At 38.7% G+C, this 26,715-nt stretch overlaps 1 protein-coding gene across 1 annotated transcript; it reads right to left on the bottom strand.

Annotated features, from left to right (window-relative positions):
* Positions 1-375: 375 nt before the first annotated feature.
* On the bottom strand, positions 376-13,754 carry kcnk5a (potassium channel, subfamily K, member 5a). Its single transcript, XM_053335102.1, has 5 exons — positions 13,165-13,754; positions 4,672-4,783; positions 4,139-4,305; positions 3,862-4,030; positions 376-3,635 (listed from the first exon to the last, which is right to left on the bottom strand). The coding sequence occupies exons 1-5, from the start codon at positions 13,348-13,350 to the stop codon at positions 2,677-2,679; spliced, it is 1,593 nt and encodes a 530-aa protein (XP_053191077.1). The 5' UTR covers positions 13,351-13,754; the 3' UTR covers positions 376-2,676.
* Positions 13,755-26,715: the final 12,961 nt, after the last annotated feature.

Raw genomic sequence — 26,715 nt, 5'->3', positions numbered from 1 at the left:
TAACTAATGCAATGGATGAATGAACAGCCTCTGAGGATGTAGTTTTTCCTTTTTACATATAATTTGAGTTTTAGGCTGGCAGCACAGTAGGTTGTTCATTAATCATTGGTGGTTTGATTTGTGTCTCCCTGTATGAATGAGGCAACAAGACAAACATTAAAGCTCTTTGGATAAAAAATGCTTCATGAATGCCAGTCCATTAATGAGACATGACTGGATAAATGGTCATTCTGAGGAATGTAACAGCCTGTGGAACATGGTCAAGAAAATCAACTGCAAAAAATTGACATTATAGCAAAGCAAGAAAAACCACAAGCTACAGTACTCTGAAAATGATAGTCTCTAAACTGAAAGACAGAAAAAAAGACATTAAACTGTCAATAATATGATCAAAAACACTTTTATTAAATGTTTATTTTACATGAAATATACAGTTTTGTTTAGAATTCATATACAAACTTTTACAAACAGGAATAATTTAATCATTAAAAAAAGACAACTAAAACATAACCATACTGGAGTTTTACACAATGGAGCAACATTAAGAGGAAAATGGGTAGGACAATGGGTTAACGCGAATTAACCTGCTCTTAGTTAATCTTAAGATATGCTTGAAATTCAGTCTAGACCAAGTACCATGGCTGCATAAAAATGCTGCACCAACACATGCAGGAAAACCAGTGAAAATGACAGAGAGGAACGTACAGAAAACAGGTGGCTCTGTGTCAAAATACCAACAAAAAAAAAACAGGAGAGAAAAATAAAAACACCCAGTGTGAAAAACATCACCTTTTCAGTGAGTCATTGCAAAGTACATTCAACAGATGTTATATTGTACTGTATGTACTGCATACCCTCTGCTTTGCAGTGGATTTAAGGCATTTTTACTTCCGAGCGGTCATCTATAAGGCAGAGTTAGGAGTTAGGATGGTTTGGTCCCTGTGTTCACATAAACAAAACTACAAACATGGAGACTGTATTTACAGTATATTTAGCTTGAACTGAATGTGGCTTAAATTTTGAGACTGGTTTGCGTGACAGTGTGATCGCTGCCACCTTAATATTAAAAGTAACACTGGTTCAAGTTTTTGTGCAAGTTAACGTGTGCAAAAGGCACTGGGGTGGAGCAGGGATTGGTCAAAATGAGACTGTGAAAAGCAATGGACATTGCAAATTGAGTCCCATCAAGTTTACAGTTTTGTTCTCAAATGCTACGAGGGGGAAAATACTATAAAAAAGGACTGAAAGCACCAATACTGCTAACCTTGCCTCATAACTGAAGTATACGTCAAGAAAGTATTGATCTTTTGCAGGTTAACCTTGGCTGACTGTCGCAAGCGGTACTTCAGTCATTCATGCCAGTGCGAGCCCCTAAAGGCAAACACAAGCAGCAAGGCCATGTCCTGAGTGGAGCTGTATTTGTGGCTACTGGTGGGCTTTCAGCCAATATTTACATGGCAAATACAATGATGTGAAAGGGTGCTAAAGAGACAAAAAAAGGAAAGAATATTGTTGCTATAAAAGTTTTGTTCCCATTATTCACTGCTATGGTAAAGGGCCAAAAAGCCAGAGGTTGACAGTTGACGTGCTGTAAGCAGCAAAACACAACAATAAAGTGTGAGTTCAAGAAACCGGTTTGAGTGTATACTAAGAGGTGTCTGTCACAGTGGGAGGATCATTGCAAACCAGGTTTTTTTTTTTCAAAGCAGTCACTCAAACTCTGGGAACAGAGTTATACAAAAAAGGACAAAATATCTCCGGTTTGAATTTCTCCTTGGCTGCATATTCATATTTTGCCATAAATGCTTCTCTGTTTATAAAAGTAAATGACTTTCTTTCCAAGTTTCCTTTCAGTTAGTTGTGGGTCTCCACATGTCGCCTATGCATCACTGATGACCTCTAGTGCAGTCACAATTCTATTGCTTACAGTCAAAACAAACAGCAATCTCAGACACAACAAGTTATCAAGGACTTCACAAAAGAAACATGAAATACCAAAAGAAAAAAGAAAAAGAAAGAGAGAATTGTCTCTTAACCTCCTTCAGACAATGTTTGGCTCAGGTTCTAAAAGACAATCTGCACTAGAATGGACTTTAAACTGTCCTCATTTGGTGGAATTGTGCAATGGGAGACATAAAAACCCATGTAGCCAATGAATAAAAAGCTACCATGTCCTTCATTTTAATAAATATTATAAAAACACCAATATGGTGAATATGTATAGAAGAAACAATGTGAAATTAAAACCATTTCCACATATAATTTCTTATTAGTCTATGAGTAGAAAACAAGCACTCACAGAAAATAGTTATTGGTTTGGGCATATTACAATGAATGCGTGGCATATAGTTTTTAAAACTGTATAAAAAGGCATAAATAGAGCAGATGTTAAATACTCCATATTCATCAAGATCCAGGTCATTTGTTCCAAGAGTTTACAGAAAGCTCAACTCTTCACATTAGCCAAAATCATGTGGCTTTTCATTTTTCCACCAAGAACAGAACATTCATTTGAAATTTGATCGGGCTTTGCAGTCTTTCATCATCGGACCCCCAGCAGTGCAATAGTACTTCTGATGTCCTTTCAAACGGTTCACATTAGAATGCATATACTTCAATAACACAGTCAACAACAGTAGATCAATGTGTGTTGACTACACAGTTCAAATTATTATCTCAAGATTCTGTATTGTCTTCTTTTGCATACTCCTCTACGAGTTTCTCATAGGAGTGACCATGTTCTGAACCTTCACTGGTGAACACAGACTCTTCAGATTCAGAGCACTGCTCCTCCTTGGAGTTTGTTTCAATGTTTTCATCACATGTAGTGATGGATAGTTTTGCTTTCGAATCATCATCATCATCATCGTCATCGTCGTCGTCCTCCTCCTCCAAGTTATTGCTAAGAAAGTTCTCTTCGTCAATGAAAGTAATATTTGCATTTTGGAATGTTCGAGGATGGTAATCCTTGGAGTCCCATGCCCTCCGACCACTTCCTCCACATTCTCCCCCTCCTCCATTCTCTAGATCGACATCCTTGTCAAGCTGGTTCTCAAACATTGGGTCCTGGTCAAGATCTAGGTCCACCTCTACATGGTCCTCTGTTAGCAGCAAACCATTGTCTGAGCCCAGGAGGTAGTTCTTGGACTTTGAAAAGGCAACAGTGACACGGTCACTGAAACTATAGCGCCTCTTTTGACGCGGTGAGCGGTCCAGACTGAGGATGGTGTGGCCGTTACACATGGGAGCATCATTGCAACTCTTAGAGCGAGCCATGTCTTTGGATTTACTGACTGTGTTGCCCTTGCTACCATTGTTTCTACCGTCTTTTTTAGTGCCAATCTGCTTGATCAAGTCATTGTAGCCTTCCTGCTTCTTGGACAGGAAGCTGAAGATATTGACGTCATTTGGAGTCGGGGGCAAACGAAGGGCAGCTTTGTGAGACTCTTTGTAATGCCGGAGCTCATCCAGAGATAGTTTACGCAGCTTGCGGCGTTTCTTCAGTGCCTTGTGGGCCTCAATCACCATACGCACTTTCCAGTTGAAGAACAAAGAAAGCCATGCCAACCCCAGATAGATCCACACTTCCACAAAGTAACGGTACAGAGTGGGGTATTCTTTATTTGGTTCCACACCTGCAAGGACAAAGAAAAGGATAAAAGTATAATTAAACCAGACCATAATGATGATTTGATAACAAGATGATAAACCACAATCTTCCTGTTATCTGTGTATATTGCATTATACATTCTTGCTCAACTGTCTTTTATATGTGATGCATTCAAGATAATCAAGGATATTTATGTCTTAACTACAGGGTTCCTGGCCACATAAAATAAGAATATTTATTTCCAAGCTTACCTGCAACCAAGTCCCCAAAACCAATTGTAGTCAAGGTGACAAATGAGAAGTATAAGCCTTCGATGTATGTCCAACCCTCTTGGGACATGAATACAAAAGGTGGAAGGACTAAATGTACCAGCACACCCCAGAGAAGAAAAATAGCTGTGCAGGTAAATTGAGCTTTTCTCTGGAAAAGAAAAAAAAGACAACATTACTTCAGGTGAGGGATTTCGTAATACCATAGAGAGATGCAAATGCTTTTCCCAGACATGGAAAAAAGCCCATATCATCTTACCAGTGAAAATCCTTTCTTGGTTAGATACTGGCCCAGGTGCTTGGCTCTGCCACCAAAGAACTTTCCTAGTTCACTGATCCAGGTAAGACACAAAGGCACTCCAAACAGACCATAGAAGATGCAAAATACACGGCCTGCTGACGTTTTGGGGGCAATGTTCCCATATCCTTTAAAAAGGAAAAGTGAAAACAGAGTGGTGGGTTAAATGAACAGTAGAGACAATCATTTAATGCAACCAACCTATCTTATTAGAGAACTAGATTAGCAAGACTAACTTTGAGACACTTGGAAAGGCTAATGACAGGTTTAGCAATATAAAAAACATGTTTTAATGGAACACACTTAAACAGAGTAGCTAAATTGTTGACTTCAAGAAACTTTGTCCAACCGTTCATGAAAGGTCTACCCAACAGCTCAGTTCTAATATTACTTAGCAGCAGTCTCCCATAAACATTCAGAAAAAAAAGTTAACATCTATAAAAAATTGCATATTTTTCTATCATGTCACTGCTAAACCTCCACAAAGTGCTTACCGATAGTGGTGATAACAGTGGCTGCAAAGATAACAGCATTTGGCCAATTCCAGTTGTTGAAGGGCTTTTTACCGGTTATGGTGACCCCCTGGCCGGCAGCCTCAGACACAACCTGAGGACAAATAAGATCAAAGAACACAACTGAGCAAAGGCTGGAATTCATCTTAAAAAGAGAAATAAATACAGAAATGCATGAATGCTAATGTCAATTCAACAGTTTATAAGAGTCCGATGTTGTTGAGCAAAAGGAAGACAGGAAGTTTGTTGTGTGTAAGCTCCATTTCTTCCACCGCATCCTTCCTGTGATATGTTGATGGTATCTCCAGCACTACTGATGAGCTGAAACGACACTCAGGCACCCAAGAGAATTGCCTTTAACCCCAGGGCTTTATAGTTCCAACCACTGCTTACTTTGGTAGGGAAACAGGAAGGCAAGTGCCACATACCTAAACAGCTATTTCATAATCGCATGATGATGCATGGATTTAAAAAGGACCAGGTGGTTCTCCAGTGGTTGCACGGAATATGTACCATGCAAAGAGTTGTACATGACAGGTATTTTGCCCTTAATCTACACGCTATATTTCTTTTTCTGTACACCTTAAGCATCGGATACATTAGCTCACTCTTGCGAGGAAGTGTTGGTGTCGAAATACAGAGGGAACAGAAAATGCTTAATCAATCATTTCCAACCATATGTGTGCTTGATCGGCCACAACAGAAACTGAATTCCCCCTCTTGGGTATTCGCAAACACCCGGCAATGTGTGCTGGGACACATTTAAGAAAGAAAAACCAAAGTTTTTCTTTCTTAAAATGTGCTTGAAGGGGGAAATGTGCAGGGGTTGGCAAAATTCATTTGAGCCCTTAAGTACTGGAAGATGCTTGGTTCTCTAATAATAACAGGTTTGTGACAGTTCTGCTCTGTAATTACCAGCGCAAGGGGAGGCTATTCTTTTGTCTGCTGAAACAACACAGTGCCTCCGTTGGGCTTTGAGATGACAGCAGTGATGACAAAGTTTGTTCGATCCATGACTAGAAATTAAAGAGGCAAAACCTCACTCAAGTGGACGACTGTCCTGCTTACGCACTTTCACATTTGCCAGTTCTCCTGACAGACCACAGCATCTGTAACGACTCCCTACATTTACATCCATGGGGAACCTTGTTTTAGGCCTTGCTCAGGCTCTTATTCGGCTTAAGCCGATTACAATAGTGTATCCTTATTGACATAAAGAACGTAAGATGAAATGTACCTGTAGCTCCAAACAAGTCTGAACAACTGGGGGACACATTGGTTAAACAAAGAGAGCCACCACAGTAGTCTGAAACCAAAACCAGGTTACCTCGGTAACTGAATAAAGAACAGAAACCTTTTGAATCCACCCATAGAAAAAAGGGTAAAGAACATCACATGTACTACAAGTTTCTAGAGCTCCACCCACAAACAGAGGGAAGTGATAAGGTATTTGAAAAAGCACAGCTGCAAAAGCAGGTACTCAAAAAAAACCCTCACGTGACATACATTGGTAAATTACCCAAACCTCTTCCTCTAAATATGAAAGGTTGTCTTACTAGCTATGACTGCTTAACAGTTTGAGGCCTTTGAGGTTTGCCTGCCACTAAGATTACATAAAGAAAGTGACAAATATTATGTTTGTGTGTCATGTATGTGGTCTGTATGTGCATGCATTCAGCTCTGCACTGTCTTCTAACCTAATGAGGGTGATTTGCACATGTTCACAGTCTGTCTGCCTGATAAAAAGTGCTGAAGTTTGAGACACACAAAACGCTGATTCACAACAATGCAATGAGGGCAGAGTGCAAGCTAAATCATGAGAGTCAGCTGAATGGAGGACGAGGAATATAACCTTTGAGGTCAAAATGTCCATTTGTTGATGCAAATCTTTGAAAATCCTTCGTTGATGCCATTAAACTGTCTTGACCATCACATACTCAAAACTAGGAAAGGAGAAAGTTTGATTCCTGTAGACAAGGCACGAACCAATGAAAAGATGGTATCCATGCACTGACAACAGGCTTTGCAATGCACAAGGTCCTTAAAAGGTGAAAGGGTCAGCCTCTGGTCAACTCATGGTCGCCAGAGGTCATAAATGACCCTGAGAACAAGGAAAAAAGCACAAGCACCGGGGGAGGAAGATAAATAGACACTTTGTGTAAGACTGAGCCCAAACCAGCTCAGGAAGATGTTGTTAGACTGGCCTTTTTTTGTTTAAGGGCTTCTTCACATGCCTGACTGCTGGACAATTTACAAAAAATGGACTGCATGAAATGGAATGTTGTAGAAGAGGTAATTAGTCTATAACACAGGGGGGGGAAAATAAACATGACCCAGTGGAAACACAAACAACATTTATTCTTCTGTAAATGTTGAATTTAGTTGTGGAAAATAAAATAAGACAAAATAACATTAAGTATTTTAAGCAAGCTCTGTAAATAGTTATACATCTGCCCAGATGATCACCTGAATGGCATATGGCCAAGTGGCACACCTAGGGCACGGAATGAGGAAAAGGTCTGCTGATGAACTTCACACTGGTACATGTCATAGGAGGAAGTGAAGAGAGAAATATGTGCCAAGGAGAATGAAACCTGTAACCTCTTACACTGAAGCAGTGTCATTTTAGGTTACGGCTGGTATAGACACAACTTAACAGAATGTCGCCAACGTTTAAAAAGAAAAACACATTTTATGCTACAAGTTCATCTGCTAATTGCAATAAACAAAAAACATTGTAGTAAAAAGACAACGCCAAGCGGGATGACTCATTCAAATTTCTGCAGGATCTGTGGAAATTATCTATTGGATGTTTGATACTTTCTGAAACAAACAATTACAGCAATAAGTTTTGACTAGCTCTATATCCAAAATAAAAGGGTTCCACTGTTTATTTTTTTAACTACGCCGCAGACAAAGTTGTGAAAAAAAGCTTGGCATGAGATTTGCTGACTCGCACTGATATTACAGTACGATGCCACAAAAAAAGTAGCCAAACCATATCCCCATGACCAACGCTGAGGCTGGCCCACACACTTCAAAGCAATGAGGGACTCTGACTTTTTTTTTTTTTTTTTCCTTTTCTAAAACTGAAGGCTTAGCAATCTACTACTGCCACACGCTGATAACCAGAGGACAGTAAAAGCCACAATGACAAACTCCAACTGTTATCAGGACAGCCGGTGGCCCAGCATACCAATCCGGTCCCTAGGTATTTTTCCACTTCCAGTATATGAACACAGTGCAGCCAAGGAGCAGCTGCTTGTGGGCAAGGATTGACCCCAACCACAAACAATGAAGTCACTCAAGCTCTTCTATGTCATTGTGTATTGATTCCTGATACAGAAGTGAATGTGTTACACAGGGGTGGACTTTACCATCAGGCAAAGGTAGGCTACTGCTTAGAGCCCCCCCCCTACAGCTTGACTATGATATTTAGATATAAATTATAAAAATATATAATTACTCTAAGTCAATGAACCCTGAAAGTGCTTACAAAAAAGGTCCTCAAAGTATATAAAAACACGTCAATTTGAGACCCCCCCCCCAACCCCCTCCCAACCACACACTCTACAGATGAACAAACTTTTCCATCACTTTGGAGACGCTGCGACCACCACATTGACTCATTTGTTAGTGGATGGGAACATCAACCCTTTCTCCCCAATCCCCTCATGAAAACACACAAAGAGAATGATGATAACATAAGAAAACACAGAGTGGACTAGTAGCCTATAAGAAAAGAAAACTGAGATGATGGAAGAATTCACAATAATAGAACAACTCCATTACAAGACATAGCCCTGCATTTAAAGTTCTAGTGTTATATTATGTTACTTGTTTTATTATTATTACTGATACAGAGATGTTAACATATAATCAACATTTTAATGTCAGTTAGAATGTTGTATAGGTCAAGCACTGGGTTTAATCTATAATGATGCATCATGTTTTTTCAGTTCATATATTTTGTATCCAAATTCTAGTGGAGAATAAATATAAAAGTAGCATGAGTATAATATTCCAGTAACTGACCTCACATCAACTTCTTTAAATGGCATGTATTAAAAAGTAACCACTTCTCATTTTACTGCATTTATCTGATAGCTTGTTGCTGGTTATTTGACAGATTCTACACAATATGTGATAAACAAATTTAATATGATGCTTTATTATATCTTAAACTATTCAGCAAGTGTATAAATGAGTTAAAATGAGTTCCAACTTAAACAGACTTCTGCACTTTTACCAAAGAATGAATTTTAAGAATGCAGGACCTTTAACACACTATGTTTATTGTTTTTTTAATCATTTACATTTTTGAGTAGGATATTCCGTCTTCCACTGCCAGCACCAACATTCTTAATAAGTCAATAGGGTGAAAATAAGGCATGTAGGAGGCCTCATGCCTGAGTCTGCCTAGGGCCCCCTAAATCATTAAATCCGCCCCTGGCTTTCCAAACAATGCATCCAGAGAAACAATGCTGAGATCTTACTGTCTGCACCAATCAAAGATCTGCCACAGAGCATGGGGTGGGGGCGGAGGGGGGGACTTTGCAATCTGGATGGAAAATCTGAAGCGGTGTGGGACAAAAGTTTGTGTGCCATTTATTCCAAAGCATCGGCCAATCATATCTTTACAAAATAACAGAAGAATCTGATGTTGATTAAGACAAATGTACAGGCTACCGTGTCCAATTTACTGCTTTTTCTGGATTTGATAAAGACATTAAAAGAAGAAGGGTGGGGGGGGGGGGGGGGGCGAGCAAACATTTCCAGACAGTGAAAGGATTCTCACATCTGTTTGGCACAGCATTATACCATTAACAGATTTGTGAGCGGCTGCTTTAAACAAGGCTGGTAATATTGCATGTGATGGGTGAGACTTGCTTCATTAACACCACACATGGGGATTTTTCCTTCATTCTTTTTTTTCTTTCCATTTGCTGACTTTATTAACATTTAAATTAAACTCTAGTATACATCAATGACTTATTACAAGTTAAGAGCTCAATTGAAGCTTAAATTGAGCTTGTCGCAGGTTCATTGCTAATGGGAGCGCCCCTTCAACAGTCTGTATTGGTGTGCTGACATTGTCAATTTGTCCTGAGGCTGTGCCTGTGTCTGGAGTTAAAATAAATGAGGCGTACAAGGCTATAAAGACATTTCTGTCTCTTTAATTGCCTACACCTAAACTCATGACATTCACATCCATTGCCACCTTCCAGGACATCAGTGTAATTTCATTCTTTTTTTGCGTTTTTTTTTTTTTTTTTTATAAAAAAAGGGGGAAGAAAGACTTTGCTATTTCAAGCCGGTGGCCCCTCGACAGCACCCTGGGCACATGACAACGTAGCTAGCACCGAAAACAGTGTGCTACTTCATTTTATCTGCGCTTTTTCATTCTGACCGGAGGCCATGTTTCACTTTAAGCATGTGACAGCAATGTATTGATAAACACATTGGCAGGGGTTTTTGCAAACTCCTGATTTGGCCACACAAAACGTGATCTTCAGGTCATGTGCAGCATGGACTACCCTACCCTACCCTACCCCAGCTTCAGAGTTTGCATCACTGGGTGCAGTTGATTTATTGCAAAAGGGGGAAAAGCTCTGGAGCCTAATATTCAGGAGTTGGAAATAAATAGAGAAAAAAAAAAAAAAAAAAAAAAAAGGCAAAAATAATTGTCAAATATTACAAACATTCTCTTCTTCTTTTTTTTCCTTTAACAGAAAACTGGAACACATGGATATTGACTTTTCTTTAAAGAATTTGAATATTTTCCTCCGTTTGTCACTGACACACAGCACTTTATGCAACTCTAATGACATCTCATGCTGTGTGTGCTGCATGAGTTCAAGGTTTTACAGCGCGTTATATGACGGAAAAAAACATGTTTTGGAGATGATTTGATAAAGTAAACCGCTCATATTTATTGCTGACTGACCTAATTTAATGTTACAATTACATTTTCCTTTATATGCATTATATTGGTTTAGAATAACATGCCATGAGATTTGATAGCAATAAAAAGTGTGTGATATATGCATCTTTCTTTTAGATTCTCATCGTTTTATTGGTTAAGAGATGTTTATTATTATCTGAAGTATAATTATAGTGGCATGGTAGTGTAGTGGTTAACACTGTCGCCTCACAGCAAAGAGGGTTGTGGGTGTGATGCCACCGGCCGGTTGGGGAGTTGGGGAAACGTGGGTTCTCTGGCTTCCTCCCACACACTAAAAACAAGGTTAGGTAAACTGGTGACCCTAAATTGCTTGTAGGTGTGAATGTGTGTGTGACTGGTTGTCTGTCTCTATACTATTACTATTAGCCTTGTGACTGACTGGGGTCACCCAATATCAGCTAAAATTGCCTCCAGCTCTCCAGCCACCCTTTAAATTATAAGTGGTAAAGAAAACGCAGGGTTAGGGTTAGCAACTATTTTTCTAATGGTAAAGATACAATTTAGGACTTTTTCCCTCTAAATTGCATCTAAATGTAAAGTTTTGAGGCTATTTAACTGGTGAGCACCAAAGACATAGACTAATGAAATTATAGCACACTTCACATATAGTTATGCATACAGTAGGGTCTAAAAATGTGGTGGTCTCAAGACTTTTGGACCCCACTGTGCATGCAATTCAAGTATAGCCTGGGGTAAACTTTATGACGCCTCCTCCCGAGTTCACACTAAACACAACACGCCGCTCACACACTGCAACCAGGACGCTCTGAATGTTGACTTCTTATTTGCAGGAGAGATAATGTGGAGAAAAACTCCACTCCCCCCTCGCCCCCCTCCTCTTCCCAGCTGAACGTTTGTAACAGCTTCTCAAGAGGCAACATTGATGGGCCATAAAATCCAATCTGTAAACTGTGACCACTTCAAGGGTCCTATAGTTAATAGTAAACTCCTTGTTAATAAAACAGGGAGGACTAACTTTTACGAGTGTGTCGCCTTCTCTTATTAAGCCTGCTTATATATTTTTTAATTGTTAACAACTTGTGCAAAGTTTCCACAATGGAAATCTACTAGAATCTTTGTTCCTGACATAAATGAGGTTGATAAAAGGGAACTAAAGGGCGATATATTGTTACTGTATATGTGGCTTTTATATACTGACTCCAGGGCCTCCTGCAGCAGGTGTCCTGGCAAACACCAACAGAGCACTGGTAGACTTCACATGTGATGATAACAACAGTGCAACACAACACACTATAAGTGGGGAAAGGGTTAAGATGTCAGACGTGAGATTAAATATTGTCTTTTTAAAGAATCACTCTATTGTATTTGCTTTTGTTTTCACTTTAAACAGCCTCAAGAAGTGAAACCAAAATGACTGCTGTGGTGGTACTGAAACAACATTTTAAAAAAAAAAGGTACATTTCCAAAATTTCTTAACTATAATATTCCCCCCCAAAGCAGATTTGGCTATTGCAGGGATTTGGTGTTGCAGAGACGGGGGTGGGGAGTGGAGGGGTCATGGGCACAAAAAGGAGAAGCAGAAGGAAGCAGAAGGAGGGGGATGGTGGGGGGATAATAAATCTCCCTAATACTGATGTGGGCCCAAAAAAGGGGGCACAGGTTGAGACATGTTTCTGGTCATGCTTGCAAGTGTTAAAAAAAAGGGGGGGAAACACACAACCAGGCATTGCAATAATGTTTGAAACACTGTCGGGTGTTATTAGTGCAGAAAAGAAAAGGATTCCTCTGTGCAAATACATAAATCAAGTCTTTTCTGCGCTCTTCTTCATAGAATCTTGTCTCAAACACTTCAGACAAATGGAAAAAAAAGAAGAAAAATCAAGGTCAAAAAGCTTCAACATTTCGAGGAAGTCAGCAAACAACATGACATGAGGCGAACACCTGTGAAATCACAGGCATGTTGACTTACTAGATGTGTTCATTGAGCCTATGCCGACAGACGGTGAAAACCACAAAGGTCAATGGCATCAGTTTCACCACTGGTTGCAGAATTGCCATTTTGGACATGAAAACTGGCAATAGAACAACATGTACTGCAGATTTTTTTTATGGGGCTTGAGGTTACAGATTGCCCCCTTCCACACCCGCCATCATAATCAGCCTAACCCAGACAGACTGACTGACTGATCAGGTTTACAACAGAAAAGTCATTAAAAGTAAGTTATAAAACACTTATCATCATCATTAGGACAGAACACAAGGATCCCACCAAAGATAACATCAGATAATATGGTGGAACTGGTTAAATGTCTAAGACAACTTCAGGCCTTCAGGCTGGTAGAGTAGACAGTTAAGTGTGTCTGTGTTGACCCACAAAGATGAACAGTAGGCTGACAACATCTCATACCAGCTGAGGCTCATTAAGCACTCATGTGTCACAGAAAGCTTCAGAGCAATGCATGTAAACAGTTGTAAATCTTCTCATCTTAAACATATGAGGAATTCAAAATTGTTGGAGAAGTGACATTAGTTGGTTTTTTTGTCCATACCTCTAAAATTCGATCCAAATCATCTTCAGTCAGACAGGGATAGTCCTTTAGTATTTTAGCCTTCTGGAAACTATACTGCTTTTCAGCCAGCTTCCAATTGGGTTCCTCCAGAACTTGAAAAATTGCTGCCCCAATGGACAGGTAAAAAATAATGGCAGAAGTCAACAAGGGGCCTTTATCTACCATACTTCTGTGCAATGACTCAAACTTGGAGAGCGCGGGACAGGGGAGGGGAGGGGGGGGGTAAAAAGAGACAAGAGAGGTGGGGGTAGACAACAACAGGAGCCGAGGTTATGCTGGAGTCATTCTCATCAAGTATTTTGCTTTCCAAAATGTTTCTTCTTTCGCGCGAGGGCTTTGAAAAATATGGATGGAGCGTGCTGCAGATGACAGCATTGGGGCTCGAGACACAACCGCGTAAAAGTAGTCATAAAGCGCGTGGGACCGTTGCTGCAGTATATAGTGTTCTCTCCACGTGCGCAGCCGGAGAAGTAGTGGCTGCTAAAGTAGTGAGAGTGAAGAGGAGGAGTGGAGAGAGAGGAGCAACCAAGATCCGCCCAGAAGAAGAGCAACCCAAAAGAAAAGTAAAGGAGGAGGTGAAGAGGAGGAGGAGGAAGAGGAACACCTATTCTACAAGCTGCAGTTAAGTCTTTTTTTTTAACTACAGGTGTAACAGTTGTCGAGATAAGACGCTCTGTAGTAAATGTAACACTTCACAAAGTAAGAAGTAGTCAGTTTACTGCCACTTTTAAACAAAACTATAATTCCTATAAAGCCTATAATTCATTTAATATAATTCCTAAAAGATTAACACAACTTCCACTTTTTCTTAATGTACTTTCTGGAATTATCTTTAAACAGAAGTGCTATTTATTAAGCGTTTTATTTTATTTTATAGCTTCATAAATCAATAGTTTTAACAGTGTGAGCATTAGCACAGAATTACATTTCATTCTAGTCAACGCATGTATTAAAATGAATTGAAGATAATTAAAATGACTTTAAAATCAAATAATAATATATATACACTCACTGACCTCTTTATTAGGTACACCTGTCTGTACAATCTAATGCAATCCAAAACAACAACTCTGCTATAAATTCTACATTTATGAAGTTTTTGTTAACATTGTTAGAAAGGTGATAATTCTTCTTTCTGTGTATTAGGGTGCATTATGTTGAATGGTGACCCAAATATTTTGTCCACTTCAAACTCTCATACATGAAAGGGGCAAAATATTAGGAACACCATTCATTCATAATGCAGCCCAGTATGCAACCACCACTTACTACAACCTGATAAACGTTAAGTACAATGATGACTTTTTTTGACATGTTCAAAAACTGAAAAAAAAGTAGAATTCATAGCAGAGTTGTTGTATTGGATTGAATTAGCACAGGTGTATTCTGTATTCTATGTATCTATTTTTAATGTTGTCAATTTAATTTCCTTTTTCTTTCACTTTCTTTCTTTTTTGGTGAATTTATAATTCATTTTCCTATTTTCTATTCTAAGTTTCCTATTTTCTATTTTAAGTGGCTATATATTCAAATCTTTGGAATTTTCTTTCAGGAACTTTATGATTTTCCATTGTAACTCCCTCAAATGAAAGTCTGGCTTAATGGAAAAGTTCCAGGTTCCATGGAGTGCAGATATCAAGTTTTAGTGCCATCAATTGTATTGATATCCTGCCTCCAAACCCTCCAACCTGATTGACTCTTAATTGATTTTTCTTGATGTTGTTTCTTGTTATCAACTGTGAGGATGTGAGAATGGACGCACCCTGACGTCAGCACATAGGCTCCATGTTATATAGATTAATCTGCCTGCAAATAGTGAGAGTTTATATGCAATTAAAAGCTTATCACTTCAAAGATTGCCAGCACAGGAAATGCAGTAAAAAACAACAACTGGTATATATACTGTAAATATCAGTCACTCAAGACATTCTCCACACATCCAAGAACCTGTTTGAAAAGTAACCAGGCGTGGCCTAATTATAGCTTTAGGGTGTATTGGAAGATTGTGCTCATTAATATGCAGCAATCTTCCAAATGAAGAAGTGGAGTGGTGGTGGAGTTGTAGAAGGGCTTTATTAAAGTTAACCTCTGTCAACTTCCAGACCTCAACTGCTCCGATGTTTGCTCAAGTGACTCATTCTGTTGTCTTTGTCCATGATGCGAAGAGCAAAGATCAAACAAATATATTGATCAGTGTTCTAGTACTGCCACAGATCTTCAGGCACGAATGATCGTTGATGTAAATGGAAGCTCAGAGCTGGTCAATGTTAGTAATTTGCATTAGTTTGCAGTAGAAGAAAAGGAAAAAAACATATTGATTTACGTTCCTAAAAATCAGTGCTGTCACAAGACCTCAGTGTAGTTGTGGTTTAACAGTATAAGCTGTGTGAGAAAATTCATGGAATGCAAGACAAGAAGATATTGCATCATGATCACTAGTGTTCAATTTGCCCAAGGCCCTTTTTTCCAGTGTGGTGGTACATGTGTGTGTGTTTGTGTATTTTTTTTAAATCTTATACTCCTGCAGTGAACGTACATTAAGTCAAAGTTAAACTCTGGTGCATGTTAAGGAAATCGCACTCCCACACATTTATCTTGCACTTCACTTCCTTCATGATAAGTTAACATAACATTTTTGTTTTTTTACAGTGTAAAGTTAAGCTCCCTGTCATAACAAACGGGTGATGTAATTATATTCAAGACAAATATTTGCATCACCTATGTTCAGAATGCATGTGGAACTTTATAAAAGCCAACGTTTTTATTCACAGCGACAAGTTGCGGCTAGTGAAATTAAACCGACTTTGCAGGCTGAGGTAATGCAAGTGTTAACCTGTTCTTTTAACAGAGCGGAGGAATGAAAGAGGTGAAAGCATGCTTAGATTTTGTTTGTCCTTTATTTGGATGTCTCGATGCAAAAATCCCCCCAAAAAACAAAAAAACACCTTCATTATGCCAAAAGAACACCTTTGACATTACATTTTTAGTGAGTCAGAAGTAGCCTACATGAACCTGCCAGCACAGTTTAACTAATTGTACACACAAGATCTTCTTTCATTAAACTATTTAGGTTCGCTTCAAAACAATAATTGTGTTCATGACAAGATCCTCCTTTCATGTTTCTGCAGGCTGTGTCGGCTTTTCGAGACCCGTCCAACCGCCTCCTGAACAAGTAATTAAAGATCATCAGTCATAATCTAGCATGATACATGGGTGCATGACAAGGGTTTGAAACCAAGCCCTGTAACACAGTCTATAGACACAAAGAAGATGTTTTATACTAAGTCATTCACATTCATTTACAGGTTTTGCCATTTTTGCAGAGCTTGAATTTGGCGTTTTATTTTTCACTGCAGGTCCTTGCAGTTTTAATGCAGTTTGATGAAGATCATTTCAACCTAACGTGTGACTCAAAATGATCTGCATGTATGTCAGACTTGTGGAAACATGCAGATATAAGACAGCAACAGTGTCATTAAAAAGGGGAAAGTGGAAAAATGATAATTTACACCTCTTCTTGTTTTGAGTCATTTGCAGGACCATATATTTACACCACGACTACTAAAATGTGTCCAATACTGTGATGAAACATAACTGCTGGTTTAATTATGTTCACAGGCAGGGTTTGTTATTTATTCATTTTTGAATGAATAAATGAATGAAATGCCACATTTATCAAAATCTGCACTCACCACTAGCACTATTGCAAGACTGAATATTTTGGCAGCTATTTCCCTATTTCCATTTTTATACAAACCTAAGCAAACCACCTGCCAGCCTCATCTAACCTTTGATATGAAAGCGAATATTGTAACATAAACAGATTTTTCTTAAAAAATGCTTTTAGGGAATTGTGCAAAAGCATGCACTTTTGAAATGTGTGTGTTGGCAGGCAGATCTGCGGCTGTCTTTGTAGTGGGGACAGAGATCAGAGATGAGCAGTGAGACAGTTCAGCATGTTAAACAATATCCTGGCATACACAAGTTCTTACATAACACTCATGCCTCTTTTTGTAGTATAAACACCCAGTGATAAACGTGACCTTCCTTTACCTATAGGATGAATTCACAACATGTCAGTGTCAACAGAGGAAAACAGTGAAAAGGTTATGAAATGACTCTCGTTCACTTTGCCAAGTCATTATTTTGGTTTATGATAATATTTTATCTTGCCTTTCGTACATCAGAAAGAAAAACATTCCAAGTAGTCACATGCTGTTGTGCAGTTTCTTCCATGTGAAGCAGATGTACATCACTTAGAAATCTTAAGGAGTATACTAAGTTTTGTTTGTTCACATGTCGCTAAAAAAAGTGCAGAGAAAGAACACAGCCTGCACAATTCTCACGTCACTATTATTTTTCCATAAATCTACAGTGATTGGTCTTTCATAGTCAAAGTCACCTCATCGGTCCCTTTGGGTTGTCAGCATGTGCTACATACAGCCAAACGTCGGCAGATGTTCAGAGATATCACATACAGGAGAGCTGGTGAAAAGGCTGTCATGGTGGTCTGGTGAAAAGTCCTGTGGGATCCAAGGGGACTTCCGGAGTTTCAGGCAGGCTAGATTAGACAACCGGAAGAGGCACATCAGATAAAGCAGTATCCACTTTGGATGCATTAACACATGTTTCATTTAGTGAGGAAAAGTCACAAATGAGGACATCCTTGGGAAAAAAACAACAAAAAAGTGGAAACCCCCAACCTGCTGCATAAATAGTGTCCTTGACTTTTACCCAGACACTGAAATCTGCATCAGACAAGGATGATCACAACAACACAATCACTCTAACGTTCAAGTCTTGTGGAAAAATGATTTTGATCAAAGCCAGTCATTTTCTCATTATTATCTCATTTTCTCTTTTTGGCATCACTGCTTTATTTGTTGCGTGTTGATTTTCATCATGAAGCTGGAAGCTGTGACCAATTCAGTTTAGTTCCAATCATGCCCCAAGGACTAGACTAGACTAGGTGGTATAAACAATGCAATTCTAGGTAAAAGCTCTCCATGAAAACTAGAAACAAGAATATCCTGTTCACAATGTAGAAGCATCTGTATATCAGCAGTAATTATGAGGCAGCAGGATGCCAAGTTTATTTAACACACTGTTACTCAACAAGGTACTTACGGTCAACGTGTTCTTGAGCAAGACAGTTAAAAGGTAGCGTAGTTCAGAAGCACACGTTAACCTCTGACCAGCAATAAAGTTTCACAATCTTATTGTCAATATCAAGATAATGAATAACTGTAGTTGTTGTCAATTTCACATCTAAATGCTCTGATTCCACTGATGAAGCCCAATATTTAAATATCCATTTAGTTTTCCTCTCAATCACAGAAGTGTCTGGGGTGTTTATAGTAAGTTCTTCCTGTTTGTTGAGTAATATTGTATGCCATCCCTTTAGAAAGGAGTATTTTTAGCTGGTGTAGGTGTGTACAGTTATTTGAGCATGTGAAATGACTGGAGAACTGCTTCCTAGTCCCATTGTTTTCTGTTTGTGTTGTGGGGTTTTCTGGGTGGGAAGGAAACCTGCACAATCAGCCAGCTAATTTGCTTCTGGTTGATATGTGTTTCTTTAAGCGTGAACGTGAGCATCGGGGGGGGGGGACTCACCGCACTCATGCTGTTATTGTGGGTAAATTGAAATAATACTCTTAACCCTTACATCAAATTTGACCTACTTTTTTTTATATTCTAGAGCTGTAAAACACCATAGACACATTTCTTCTAGGTGGACTCTTCATAATGTCACCCTGAATATATACAAACATGGAAATAAAACACTTTTTTGTGTGTGTGTGTGCACATATTTGTAGAGGCAAATTTGAACTGTGTTTATTAAAAAAAATCAAAACTCACCATTCAACATGTTGTGTTCTTCGTTATCTATAAAATGTTCTCCTAGGCTGTAATATAATGATTGTGAATGTCTTTTTTTCTCTCTCCATAAAACTCTTCATTAATTATTAATCAAATATTTATTAATGACTGATGGATAATTTATAAATGTTAATTGTTGTAGAAACTAATTATGAGTGCCTTCATAAATGTCTTAAGTTTAATAATGTGAGCGGTTCATTATGTAACAATCATCCCCTTCAGGTATACTAATAGCTACTTTTATAACATAAGGTATTTGATATTTAAACACGGTTCACCTCATGCATCGCAGTGTAAATTATGACTGTTACTAATATGCTGAAAACGTGTGTAACAAGCTGAGTAAGCTTATTTTAGAAAACACTTGAGGGCAAGTTAGCATACAAGTGCACTGAATTGAATGTAAATCACAGATAGCCTCAAGGTAAAGTACTACTGATTTCACTGTCAAGGTTTCATTGCACTGTGGAATGTGCACGCCTGATGCCATGCTCCATGTGAGAAGAAGCTCATTACCATACTGATAATTCAGTTCTCATTGGACTTTTTCAGACTACCTGTTGATACCCCACCAGTGCCATTCATTGAACACTGTAGTAGTAGTGAAACCAATTCTCATGTTTACAGATTGTTATCCTTCATCCTGCATAAAAAAACAAGCTCTCTTGGCTGTTTTATGCCTCTGGGTTCTGCTATTGTGCAACAATGCAACATAATCCCTCTTCCATGAGGCCTCTGATCAAGACAATGAGGGCGATTCTGGTTCTGTTTCAACAGCATTTAGGTGGTACATTTCTCATGTATACAGTGTGTTGGTTTAGTACAGAATTCATCATCAGATATAGTCATATATGGTGGGACAGTCCCTATTTAATATCCTATTGATGGACAGTTCATCCTGACTGAGACATGAGTGCTGCTCATTAACCCGACTGCTGACTAGGCTCCCTGGGGACCCCAAGAATAAACTACTGTAAGAAACAACCATCATAGCAAAATTTTAACTTATTTCTTCTCAAAACATTATAAGTTATTTGATTAATATCGTCTAGAATTGCAGATTTTATCCCAAATATACTCCACAAAGCCTTCAAAATGACAGACAGAGTGCTTCTACCCCCCTGATAGTGTGTGATACTTTAAATTAGGACCCATGGCAAGCATGAACTCAATGAGCTCTAGTTTAACCAAGTGCAACGACAAGTGCAAGGTGGAAGGTCTTAGGTGCACAGACTGTATGGGTGTCTTCATGCATACCTGCTATTTTGATTCATGTCTTTGCAGCAACGCAACATACAAAAGGGACTGAGTGATGGTGAATATAGATCAGTGGGTGTGGTGATTATTTAATACTCTCTCTGTCACTCTCTCAAATACTCTCTACCTGAAACAGCTGAGCTGTTCACAGATAAATGTGATAACGACAGCTCAGACAATGGAGAGCTTTTCATCAGGAAATGCCTCAACAGTTCAGAGCCTGGCGTCTCCTTCATGAAAAAAGCAGAATATCTCGTTATACCTGTAAAGAGGTGTTTGGTTACACTGTAGCAGCCTGGTGACATCAGGTATAAAAAGTGAACAGCTGTGCATGACACAGCACTTTTTGACTTGAGACAGACTGCAGATGATATGAAGTCATTTGGAACAAATTGATTGACAAAGTCATGAAAAATTGGAATGATGGAATAAAAGTACCTGTTAGATACAGTATATGACAAAAAGTTAAGTTCTGTGGTCTGCAGGTACTCCAGTCAGTGGGATTAAGGTGAAGGTTTGTTTCTTCTGTAGACTAGTTTCTGGTATCACAGTGGAAGCAATGACATGATCAGCATGAAAGTACAAGGCGGCTGCACAAGGGAGAAGACAGAGACTTGAGGCCTATAGATATTCATGATCTGCTAGTATACCATAAATAAATGCTTGTTAGCAGATCGTAAAAGGAGCACTTGACTCATTCTGCACCTCAGTGAACTCGTCATGGGCAGCACTAATAATAAGCCTGTGAAACGAGTCGTTTAATATCTTTTGTGGCTCTGCTCTAGAGGGGCAAAAATAACCCTGACAATACAACGCAGTCTCATCAAAATGTGTATTAGCTATGATGATCCACAGTGCAAAACGTCTTAGATTTACAATAACGGCTCTATAATTGTGAGATGTGTCTTTTGGCCTGTTCCTTTCTATTTGCCAGTGTCCACGTCATGCGGATATGTAACACTGACAGAAAATGTTTAAAATGGCAGTCCATATTCAAAATATAGTCTCCTCCCCTCCACACTCAAACCTCCTGAGTTTTTAGGTCAGGTAGAATCTATCTGCTGATTCAGTTTGTTTGTTGCTTCATGACTGCAACATGCTGTTTGCGCGCCAATGTTTCATATCTGGAAACCTGGGGTGTTGAAATGGGCGTTGACCTAATCTCACAGAAATACTTAAAATGACCACAACCTTTATAAACGCATTACGAGGCAGCGGCACACAATTCTTCCAACACTGGTATTGAGTTGCATTATGGTAAATGTAGAATTCAGAGTTATTGGAAATTAACTTATACAAGAGACCAAAAGTGAGGCTATCTCAACCATTTTTGGAGTTTTGAGGATTTTTCTATTTAAAAAATGTCTTTTTAAGTCCCCCAACTCTAAAGAAACACAGTACTACATCGTTGCTCTTTCTTGGATGATAATAATACACAATATACACAAAAACTGAATGAATGTAGAAAATGAATGTAGTCATTGCAGTTTGAAAATCGCTTGATGAGATGTTTGCTGAGTCCAATCTCATGACGTAAATGAAAAAGAAGGAAAAAACATTAAAAAGTACAAAAAAGGTACAATAGTGAGCACTAATTTGGGAATTTGTGTTGTATTGCACAACTATAAATGTTCCATCTGTCAGATATGATTGATTGCACTGCAGAAAGTGGTTTACACACCATGGATACAACTTTTTTTATTCCATTTTGGGAATTCTTTGAGAACACTTTGTCGTGCCTAAAATTTCAAACTCAGATTTCAGACACTTAAATCTTGGAGGGTAAATGTAGATTTCAGATGCTCCAAACGGAGGTCCTTCGAAGGTTTGTGAAGTAAAAACCAAAAAAAGAGTCTCAGTTCATATGGTTTTGAAATTGATGTTGAAGTGTGAATGTTCCCACGGCTTCAGATTCATGCCCTTCTATCCTTAAATTCTGGTAAGCTGAAGGACAAGTGTGGTGATTACAGAACAGAACACAAAAGGTCAGTGTTTGACGTACTGATAGATTTACCAGAATACCAGGCTGTGCTACTCCTGCCAGCAAAGGGCAATGGAAAAATCATTTCACTAATGTGCTTTTCTAAGGAAGGTGGATAAGGATAAGGTGCAGCTCTTGACTATACTTTTCTATATCAATATTGACTCATTTCAGTTGCGTTACTATCACAAGGTTACCAGTGACAAGTCTTGTCAAATTTGATCAATTGTTTTTTTTCCTTGAAGTTTCAGGTATTCTCTCCAAAAAAGCTGACTGGTGAAGATTGAAACATTCAAGCAGAGGTGCTGAACAAATGCCACAGGTTGTTAATGTTCATGCAGAGGCATGTCTAGGCTGCAGAGAGATCATATAAGCCAAAGAGGAAATGGGGGATGAGCGGTGGCATACCATTGGTTGGTGGTACAATCTCTGACTTTATGTTACTTTACTGACCTCCTTTTTCCCCTTGAAACAAAGATGAGGTTTTCCAGTGTATGAGAGGCACAAACATCCAGGTACAAGCTTATAAAAATCAAAACACACGTCATATCACAAGTTCAAAGTTTACTTCTATTATCAGGAACTTTATCATCGAGTCCTATCATGTATATCACCAAGTAGCCAAGATCGCACATTATTAATTTCGTGGGAATAAATGTAACTTTGTCAACAAAATCCTTCCACTGTAATTTCAAATTTCACCTTGATGTCAAGACTGTATTCTACTGTACAGGTCAAGTAAAACCTCTGTCCTCTTAGATTTATGAAATGCTCTCAAAACATCATTGTATAATGCTACACACATTTTCTATGCAATAACAACAGCTTCATATAGGTCATGAAAAACTGACACAAAACTCTCATTCAACTTGTAAATACAGCCTGCATTTTATTATAGTCTCATATGACATCAGTCACAAGTTTACAATCCAAAGAACAGTTACTGTAATTCCGTGTAATGTAAATCTTTGCCCTTTACTCTGTAACAGGCATAAACATGTGAGCCAGCAGCCCGAAGAACACACCCTTCAATCATATACCATATCTTCTCTTTATGTCTTTTAAGTATTTTAGTCACACTGCCCTTCATCTCTTGATGGGACGGTTTTGAAAAAGAAAAAAAAAGCTGATTATGTAAAGACATATTTAGGGCATGAAAGAGTTATGTGACATGAGTTCAGAGAGGGTGAGAGAAGCTGTAGTTTCATCATTGTCAAGGCTAACAGTAACAGTATTGTTAGTCATCAAAAAGAACAACACTGTATCTTCTGTAAACCATTATTTCTTTCAGTCCTCCTCACTAGTTTCTTCAGCTGCTAGAACATTTACCACTCAATAAAGGCTCAATAAAACTCTAAGTGTTCATACCAATAAACCCTCACTAGTAAAAACCTTTTAATCAATCAAATTGGTTTTTTATTGTTGTTAGTAACCAGGGGTGGGGATGGGACTTCAATTTTCTTTGGTTTTATAACAGTTTGACAGTTACAACAGGATTTGTCAACTGGTGTGAAGTTAATTTGTGGCGCTCACTGCAAGACGCCTGTGCATGGAGTTCATACCATCACAAAGGTTAAGTATTTTAAATGAAGAAACTGCATGTATCTGTCAGCATATACTGCACCATGTTTGACTGACTCTTAGTAATAGTGGTTTTAGGAGTGGTTCAATCTAACACACGGTTGACGTACAAATCTTGAGGTTTTGTGCAGCTTGTTTTCATCATCCATCAACAAGAACTGACCCACTTGTGTCAGTGCCTGCAGTCAGGATTGGTGAGACCTGTCAGTTCATGACAGTCAGTTCACAGGGATCACTTAAAAGTCTTCCAGTTATCATTTAATTAAAGAGACTAGTTCAAAAGCTGCAGGTGTAATCATATAACTAATTGTGTTTCCCACAGTGGATTACACCCCAGGTTATCACTAGACTATAATTTATCATGTATTATCTTTACACTCAAAAACCCAGACACTCAACATTTAAACTGAGCCAGACAAAAGACAAAAGTGAGTACTTGTGACCGAGCTATGGGCCCTCACAGTGACACTCAATCTTTGTAGTCCTCTGGGTTATCATCGGGTGTGTAAACAAACCACTGTTTCAGCTCAATTAACCCACGGATGTTGAAATTTATGGTTATTTCCCAACAGGTCAAGTCAACTTTTATGTTCTGCAATCTGCCAATTATAGACTGCGGTTCATGTCAAAAACATGTTTCTAGTGGTTCTTTTTTTACTGACTCATTCAAAATGCTGAAATTTGATATAAATTGATTATGAATTAACTATAAGATACGTGTGTTGCTTTCTTTATCATGCAGATATGTCGTGCATGGACTGTAGAAAGAATCGCTAGAGGTAATTTTTAACCATACTAGTGGTGTGACTCCGCTGATGGCAATGTCAGTTAGTCAGTCATTCCAACTATTTAGTCTAGACTGAAATATTTTAATAACAATCTGATGGATTGTCGTAAAACTTTTGTAAAGATAATCGAGATCACCAATGGATGAATCATACCCTTTTCCTCATCATGCACCACCATGAAGTTGACTCAACAACTATTAAATATACTGCCATGGACTTTGATACAGATATTCATGGTGTCCAGAAGATGATTCCCACTGACTTTGATCCCTAGACTTTTAATATAGCAGTTCAAATTAGTTTTTACGTATTTAGTGAAATTAACATCTACTAAATGGACTGCCACAACATTCTGTAGAGACATTCATCAATCCCACAAGATCTTTTTTTTTTCCTCCTTGAAATTTGTGGTTTTGACTGAAATGTCTCAACAACTACTAAGTGACTTGCTATGAAATATAATATAGACATTAATGTCCCCCAAACAATGAATTGGGACAACCATAACTTTTCATTTAGCACCATCACCAGGTCAAAATTTAAATTTGTTACAGCCCACAATACAGCCCACAGTTAAATGATATTGATTCATCTGTTGATTATTCCTTTAAATAATCAATGAGACAACTCCGCTTCATTAAATGTCCAAATCCAGAGATATTCTGCCCAATGATATAAAACATAAAAAGGCAGAATATCCTTACATCTTACATTCTTAGCTCTAGCCCAAGAACTGTGACCATGACCATTAGACCAAGTTCCCATAATCTGTACTTTGTGTTTAATACTATAATTAGCAAATGTTGACATGCTAACAATCTTAAGAACCTGCTAAACATCAACATGTTAGCATTGTCGTTGTGAGATCATTAGCATTAGCTCAAAGCACCGCTTAGCCTTAGTGAAGCAGCTCACAGCGCTGTTTGCATGGCTAGTCGACTGTTAACATTAGCAGAACATTTGATTCACGCACGCGCATTAAAGGCCTTGAAATGTATACTCTTCTCTGCTAAGATCTCATATAAAGATAATGGTTATGGATCACAAATTTTCATGTTTTATCCTTATCGTGGAGTCCGCACGGAGCATAAAATACGATTAGAAGATCATGGGTTAAATGAAAAGAAAAGCTGTGTTACTCTGTCTAATGATACATAGCGGTGCATAAAAGTGCCCATATATTAACTGTGTGTTGGTGTAAACAGCTGGGAGTGGATAGTTACGTATGCTACGCGGCTTTGACCTCATAGTGTATACATATAGACATGTTTTGGCATGAGAGTGCCGTTGATGAGTACTTAGGGGAAGGTTAACTTTTGTAGTGTTTGGGCAGGTCACTGTGGTCTGGGATTATTATGATCTGTCTGCGCTGCTCTGTTGTTAGTTACACAGTATGAGTGTTGACCTTGCTGCTCGCTCCCATGTGTGTTTGTCAGGTGGGCAAATGGCCTTTTTTTTTTGGCAAACATCGCACTCCTATGTTCAGCATTGTATGTTTTGCTTATAGGCCGCTGTGTTGGCACGCTGACATAAAGGTAAAGGCTGCCCACCCCCACCAGATAAACACATGCAGGTAGACACACGACCCCCTTTTTTCAGTGACTCGGCACAAAAAGTTACGTTTCAGTGTTTAGTTTGAGGATGGTATAGAGGACTGAGAGTTTGGGAAGGAAATAGACTTCAGATTTTTATTCCTCTCTTTCGCTACAAGCTTATCTGCCCTCATGCTATCCTCCCTGGCCTCACCTTCGCGTTCTAGTTTGTGGCAGCACATGCTTACTGTTGTCAACTCAGCATGAGCCTATCTGTCCGCTCAGCTGATTACAGTAATCTTTGAGGATTCGTGTGAAGCCCGCTTGACTCATCTTAAGCAAAAGTCAACAAGAATACCAGTCAATCAGTCAGGTTCAAAAATGCAGACACACACACACACACACACACACACACACACACACACACACACACACACATAGGCACGAAGGTTAAGAGTTTAGTTGTGACTAAGGGCCGAGGGAGTGTTAACTGTATCACACAACGACAGAG

Source organism: Scomber japonicus, chromosome 16, assembly GCF_027409825.1.
Source record: "Scomber japonicus isolate fScoJap1 chromosome 16, fScoJap1.pri, whole genome shotgun sequence".
NCBI lineage: Eukaryota > Metazoa > Chordata > Actinopteri > Scombriformes > Scombridae > Scomber > Scomber japonicus.
Note: the sequence above shows the minus strand (reverse complement) of the source record. Positions and strands in the feature narration are given on the sequence as shown.